The sequence below is a fragment of the Sus scrofa genome, chromosome 5 (assembly GCF_000003025.6).
Source record: "Sus scrofa isolate TJ Tabasco breed Duroc chromosome 5, Sscrofa11.1, whole genome shotgun sequence".
NCBI lineage: Eukaryota > Metazoa > Chordata > Mammalia > Artiodactyla > Suidae > Sus > Sus scrofa.
In genome coordinates, this window is record NC_010447.5 from 89,580,575 (window position 1) to 89,587,660 (window position 7,086).

At 55.9% G+C, this 7,086-nt stretch overlaps 1 protein-coding gene across 8 annotated transcripts; it reads right to left on the reverse strand.

Annotated features, from left to right (window-relative positions):
• SOCS2 (suppressor of cytokine signaling 2) lies at positions 507–6,850 on the reverse strand. Of its 8 annotated transcripts, none has more exons than XM_013998081.2 (3): positions 6,731–6,850; positions 3,658–4,007; positions 507–1,983 (listed from the first exon to the last, which is right to left on the reverse strand). In XM_013998081.2, exons 2-3 carry the CDS (start codon positions 3,794–3,796, stop codon positions 1,526–1,528), a joined length of 597 nt encoding a protein of 198 aa, XP_013853535.1. In that variant the 5' UTR covers positions 3,797–4,007; positions 6,731–6,850; the 3' UTR covers positions 507–1,525.

The following is a 7,086-nucleotide window of genomic DNA, read 5'->3' on the forward strand; positions in this document are numbered from 1 at the left end:
GAGGCTCACCATCCCAGGGATACACCATCGTATGCGGCCATGGAGGATGTTTTTTAAAAAGGCAGAACAGGAATAATGTCTGGATTCCAGAAAAGCTGATGCATTTCCAACAGTCACGAGATGGTGTGGCAAAAAAAAAAAAAAAAAAAAAGCCATAAAACTTTGATTTTCTATTTGGTTTTGTGCTTCTTCAACCTGTCAACGTCTAGGTCACAATGTTTGTAGCATCTAAACTAGGTTTTTGGGAACACAAAGGGCAGGACTGTCACGCCTCCACAACTTGTAGAAGACCAGGCCGCTTGGCAAGTCTTAAGAGTTTCTAAACCGTGCTTTCCAAAATGCAAAGGGCAAGCCTGACGAGTCACCTTGCAGAGTGGCAAGTAACGTTCTGCCTCTGGCTGAATACACGTGGCTTCTTTCACGTGAAGTCAGTTTTTACCGCAACGCAACCCTCTAGTACGTGAAAGTGTGTGTCCTCTACGACTCAAAGCAATAAGTGCAACTTGTAAAAGTCCGGTTTTTTTTTATTTAATACATTCTAATCAAATAGTAACAGCAGTAAATAAACACTTTGAAAAACAGGCAGGTATCCCCCCATATCTGGAAGAAAATTAAGCCAAAGGGTTCTACATGGTAGAAGGGAGACACCTGTGAATGTCCACGGTTAGACCCCTTGGAAATTTCTAAAGCCATTTGCAAAGAATCAATGGCAACCACGTTGTGGGACACAGCTCCTTCCAAGGGTAAAATGTCTCTATCTACAGGGTTTTATGAACAGGGATTGAGTTGCACCTGTATAGCAGGACATTCTTGTCTTTAGCCTTAAAGGAAAAGAAGAAGTCTTTTCCGTGTGCACCAGTGTGAAATATTTCTGAAATAAGGCTCCCTTGAAATGGATTACTACAGTACTCATTCACAGGAGAGAGTTCATACATGTAGTAAAAAGACAAAGACAGGATTTCATGGTCACTTTTTTTTGGTGGATTTGGTTAATTGCATAAAATGAAGGATAAATACTCACAAGCACGTCTGTTTAACACATCTCCTAGGTACACCAGAATGCCAAGTACCCCATCTCCTAAAAGAGACTGATCACCAGGCAATCAAAACTGCGCTGAAGCCTGTGTCAGTTTGGTTCCCTCCACTTCGGCGGCCCAAGGGGAGGGAGCGCCTTCTCTACCCCCGGCGCTGGGACCTGCCACTTAACAGAAAGCAACCTCAGAAAGGCAGAGTCCTGATCAAATGTTCCTTCAGCCTTTCCTTGGGACATTTGCTCTTTAACTGAAATGGATCAAATGGTCTCGGTCAGTCTTACGGAGGGAAGTACCCCTCAGGGGAAAAGATCTGGGGGAGCTTTAAAGACCTAGCTACCTTGCCACGCGTTTAAGTGAGATGGCCTTCAGCGGTTCTTAGCGTTCCGCGGGGTCCTCCAGGGCCGGCACTCCCGTCTGGGGTCTGGGTCCTCTCTCACAGAGCTGCATTCCGAGAGACGCTACAGGAGGCGTGTTTAGCAAACGAGAAACACTTACACCTGGAATTTATATTCTTCCAAGTAATCTTTTAGTCTTGTTGGTAAAGGCAGTCCCCAGATAGTACCGGTACATTTGTTAATGGTGAGTCTACAGAGATGCTGCAGGGGTGGTGCTGATGTGTAGAGCGGTTTGGTCAGATAGAGGTGAACGGTGCCGTTCCGGGGGGCTTCTGGGCCCGTCCGCTTATCCTTGCACATCTGAACATAGTAGTCGATCAGATGAACCACACTGTCAAATTGCTTAAGCTTGGACTTGACACATATGATAGAGTCCAATCTGAATTTCCCGTCTTGGTATTCGATGCGCAGATTAGTTGGTCCAGCTGATGTTTTAACAGATATTGTTAGTAGGTAGTCTGAGTGCGAACTATCTCTAATCAAGAAAGTTCCTTCGGGTGCCTCTTTTAATTTCTCTTTGGCTTCATTAACAGTCATACTTCCCCAGTACCAACCTGGGGGTTTTGTTCGAAAAGAAAAAGAAAAGAAGGTAAAACAGTTAATATAGAGAATTTCTAAAAGAGGGCAAGTACTTGGAAACAATTCTTCTGGAAAGAAATGCGTGAGTGAAAGGTTACCAGAGGCTACCATCAATACTTTCTGTAGAAACTGAATGCAAACGTAGGTCCATTTTGCTTGCGGAACCAACTGCGAGACACTTTTCTTTTTCAAAAAGTACCTTTCTGTAACTGTTCTTCGAACTCTAAGATTTCCTCCTAACAACAACGACAACAACAAAGAGTGTTTGCAAAATGACACACTGGCTGACCAGGCATGATGCTTCTCCACCAAGTGAAATCAAGTCAAGATTTAAAGTAAATTAAATGTCAGATGTTAGAAATTAAAGCCATGCCCTTCCAGCTCCAGTAATTCTGACAGAATAAAAACCAACTTTTTGGATGTCCGTGGCCATCCTCACCCTCCCCAAACCTGTTAATGGCTGCGTCCATCTCCCTTTCCAAAGGTCTGGGAAGTGCTTCTATTTACTTGTTTTCAAAGGGCAGTTCAAGTATCATAGCTTCTGTTTGCTGCTTTGACCACAACTACCTTATCGGCCATTGAGAAATTGAGAGAAAGCACAATTGATAATTACTTCTTCAAGTTTCCAGTCTTGCATAAACTCTCCTGGACTTTGCCCTAATCCAAACCCAATCACAACCGTCGGTCTCCCCAACATTCTCGATTCGATCTGCCTGCTCAGCTCCCGGGGCCCATCAGGTTCTTAAAATGGACTTAGCGACAGCCTGCACTTTAAAAGTCTGACCAACACGCGTCCCCTCCACCCCCCACCCCCGCCGCCCAAAAAAAAAAAAAAAAAAAAAAGGCTCGGAAACCTGCAATTTGCTGGTTCCTCCCGCGAAGGGAAAGCCCGTGGCCTGCGCGGAAAGACCGGAACCTCAAGTGAAGGAAACTTTCCCTCTCCTCCCGAGAGCAAAACTGCAACTGTGCCCCAAACGTAAGCTTTGAGGATCCAGATTTTAAAGTGAGCTAGCTTGCCAGATTTTTTTTTTTTCCAATCTTTTCTTCTTTCAGATGCCGAGAGACAACAGGGAGCCGCTCAAAGCCACTACACTTAAAACAAGCAAGCCCACTCTGGTCGAAGGCTTCGCAACCCTCCTCCTTTCCGGCTCTGCCGCAGCCGCCTGCGCGGCAATCTGTCGGTCCCTGAACTTGGCGGCCAAGATTCCAGGCTGCAGCGGCTGCCGGGCCCGGGAGCCGGATGCAGCTGAAGCTTCGGGCAGCGCAGCGCCCACTCGCCGCCCGCGCACCCGGTGCACAGGAAAGGCGCCGGGCACTTTCTCCGGCTAGGGTCCGAGCCCTAGTGCCGACCCCCCAAAGAGCCGCGGAAAAACAGCCGAGGTTCTAGCCCCTAAGAGGCGATTTCCAAAGAGCCCTTCTCGCGCTTTGCCCTCTCGAGTCCCTGGAGAAACACGCTTTTTTTTTCGCATTCCTAAGGACTCAGTGCCGTGTGGGCATCCTCCCCGTGAGCCCCTGCCCAGGGGCGGGGACGGCAATCTACTGCTTCTCCAGTCGGCCCCACTTCCCAGCCTCGCCAGCACAGCCCCATCCGCTGTGTCTTTGCGGAGGCACCCCCTTCCCGCACGCGTCGCGGCCGATCCGATCCCTACCTGTGTGACTAAGCTCCCGCAGGGCTTTCGCCAGTCGCGCCGCCTCTGGGGACGGCTCCTCCGCCGACCCCGAGGTCCCCCACTGGCTCTGCGTCCCTTCCGCGCCATTCCCGGAGGGCTCGAGGCACCGCAGGGTCATGAGAGAAGGGTCACCGTGGCAAAGACAGGTGGCCGCCTGAGCTGGGGTCGGAGAGGGGCAACGCGTCCTTAGAAGTCAGTGAGAACCCCAAAACGAATCCCTGAGGAGTCCCCGCAATGGTGGAGGGGATGGGGAGCTTCTGGTTCTTCTTCCCCGGGTCCCAGTGCACGGATGGTGAAGTCCCCAGCAGGCGCGGTCACCCACAGTTTGCCTGCAAAGAGAAAGTGGAGGGTTGGGTCAGTCGGAACCGGACCCCTGCGGCTGGGGCGTAGGTGGAGGGACGTGGAAAATCCCGGGGACTCCTCCGCGCCTGTGCTCCTGCACCATTTAACCCCAACCAGTTACTGTCCTGGCCCGTTCTAGAAAAAGGATAAAGAGAGAGCAAAGATTCGAGACGCAAGAGTTGGGGGGGTGGGGGGGAGGACAGGATGAGGGTGGGGACCGGGTGTTTTCCCGCCTAGGGCTGCTCGCTGAATTCGCAGACTAGCAGATTTATAAGAGCAAAGAATCACCTGCGGCTACGGTGGTAAATAGGCCAAGGCCCTAGTCAAGGACAAGTAGAAAACATTTAAAAGAACCGGAGAGGTTCCCAAATTGGCGCTCCCATCTCACACTCTGCACCGCGGGGAGCCCCAAGGGGAAGCGCCGAGCACAAATCTAGTTCCCCGCCCTACGACGCCGCGGGGCTCCTGGAGCAGAGCCGGCAGCCCGGGACACGGAGGTGCGGGAGCCGCCGCGACTCGGCGGCCGAGGCTGCCTCGCTCCCCTCCCCCAGCTTCCCGGCGCCCACTTAGGGTCGGGGTGGGGGGCGCCGTGGCTGCAGCTCCAAAGGCCATGCGGCTGCTGCTGCGTTGCCGCCGCGGGCGCTGTCGAGGAATCCGCCCGAGCGCGCAGCCCTCTCGGGGGCTCAGAGCCGCGACCTGAGCCGCGGCAGAGCAGGCGGCAGCCAGCGCTGAAGGACGTGCTAGACAACAAACGCCAAGCCCTTACCTCCGCCTCGGCAGCCGCCGCCGCCGCCTCCGCACCAGGCTGCCTCCCCAGCCGGCCTGGGGCGGGGGAGCCGGGAGGGGCCCGGGAGGAGGGGTATCTGCCCGAGTTTCCCCTGTAGACTTTTAATTTGGGAACGAGATGCCTAGGGATGTAACGAGCCATGCGCTCGGCGGCGGGGGCGGCCGGAGTTCTCGGCGCAGAGGGCAAACATAAGCCCTGGGGACCATCGCCTCGACCCTCCAGGGTCCAACACCCCCTCCAGGCTCGGACACCCCCGACCCGGGGCAGCTGCTGGGTTTCCCCCCGGCGCAACCCAGGAGATGGAAAGGAGGGAGGGAGGAAGGAGTCGGGGAGGGAGCGAGAGGGTGGGGAGGAGCAGGAGATCAGGTTATTAGGATTATTAATTTGGATGGCAGTTTACGGGAGGTTGGGGGGGGAACCTCTGGAGACTTCCAGACGCCAGGAAAGAACCGGAGAAAGCAGGCAGTAGCTCCCAGCCTCCGGGCAAAGCCGCAGCTAGGACTCTCCCCCTAGCTGCTCCCAACTGCGGAAGCCAAGGCTGCCGGGCGCTTGCAGCCGCGCCCCGATGCCCTCCCCAACCCTCCTAGGGGCGGAGCCTTCGTGCGCCCCAGACCGATACCTGCTGCCTGCCCCGGCCCAAGCTCCTTCGGCGCCCCAGCTGCCGGAGAGAGGGATCCTAGGCTGTGCGCCCGGGGCCCCGGCACGCACTGTCCGCGGCTCGCGCAGCGCCAGTGGCGGCGGGCAAGAAGGCTCATGCTTCCAGCGAAGCCCAAGGCCCGCGAGCCGCCGTGGCGGCGGCGAGACTAGACAAGAGTTAAACGTCTGTCCCCAGAGCAGTGTGTGCGCGCTACTTCCCAGACCGACGCGCCTCCCTCGCCTCCCCCCCTCCCTCCCGGGTCCGCGCTCCCCGCGCGCCCCGCCCGGCGGCTGCGGAGGCCGCTTTCCAGGAACTTTCCAGGAATCCACCTCACGTGATCACGGCCCCCGCTACTGCTTTAAAGAGGCTCTGGCGCTATTGCGCAGGCTTCATGGGAGCGGGGCTCCGAGCGCTCGGGTGCGGACCTGGGCAGGGTAGAAGCCTGGGAATACGCCCTCCTCTGACCCCACCCCCTCCAGAGGCTCGGAGAAGCGAAGCCCCTAGCCGCTGGCGTCCTGGTTCGGAGCCTCCCCCCAATCTGTGCAAGATGCGCGTCGGGGTCGAGAGGACTGCAGACATCCTTGCCCCTCGACCCGCGGCAGGAAGTTGTTTTTCTCATCCCCTCCGCGCCTTTTCGACGCGACCCTCCATGGTGCACATTTTGTGAAGGGGATGCAGGAGAGACTGGAGGTCCTCGGACATGACCCCTAAGATACATTACTGGGTGGGGTGCGAGAGCTCCCTCTCCAGCCCTCGGCGCCCATGCCCGGGAGCCGAAGGGAGCGGGCCATGATGGTCCTCTGGGCCCAGGTCCTAGAAGGCTGACAGCAGGCGGAGAGCGGCGCCTCCTTAAGCAGCGCGGGCCGCTCTCAGTCTCCTCCCCCTGGCGGTTTTCCTCGCCGTCTCTCGCACGGGCCTTGCCCGGCTCCTCCTTCCTTACTTCTCGCCGCTCCACCGTCTCCTTCCGGCCGCCCAGCGGCCCTGCCGGCTCACCTGCGCTGGTCGCGAAGGGGGCTCTCGGACCCGCGCGCCCTTGCGGTCCTGGACGGCTGGCCTCCGTGTCCGCAGTCGGAGGAGCGCGCGGCTCTGCGATTTCCCGCAGAGTCGGGACCGGGAATGCGGAAAGATCTCGCCTCTTCTTTCCTTCCTGGGGACCCTCACCCCCTCCCACCCACTTGGAGGCCACCTGGCCTTAGTTGAAACTCTGCTCCTGGCTTGCACGTCCGGCCCCCGAAATTTGACCTACTTTAAATGTGACCTACTTTTTAAAAACCATTAATACTCACGGGAAAACCGGATCCAAAATTTCGATAACCATTTTTCTTTGAAATACTATTCGATTGCATCACTACTCCAAAGCTTGAAAGGTCAATGGCCACTTTTAGTTGAAGCGTTGGCTACGGGGAAGGGGGGGAGGCAGGGGGAGGGGCGCGGGGGAGGCGCGGCTCACAAACCTTGCCTGGCGCCCCCCCTGCTGGCTCTGAGACGAAGCGTAAACCAGCGCCTGGCCTCTTGGCCGGGAGTCCTCAACAAATGGCTTTTCTCAATAGTTTTCCTGCTTTGAATAAGGAACTATGCAAATGATAGGCAGGTTAGCCAGAAAGGACGGGAAAAGTAGCATTTCCCAGCTAACGAAGAGTTT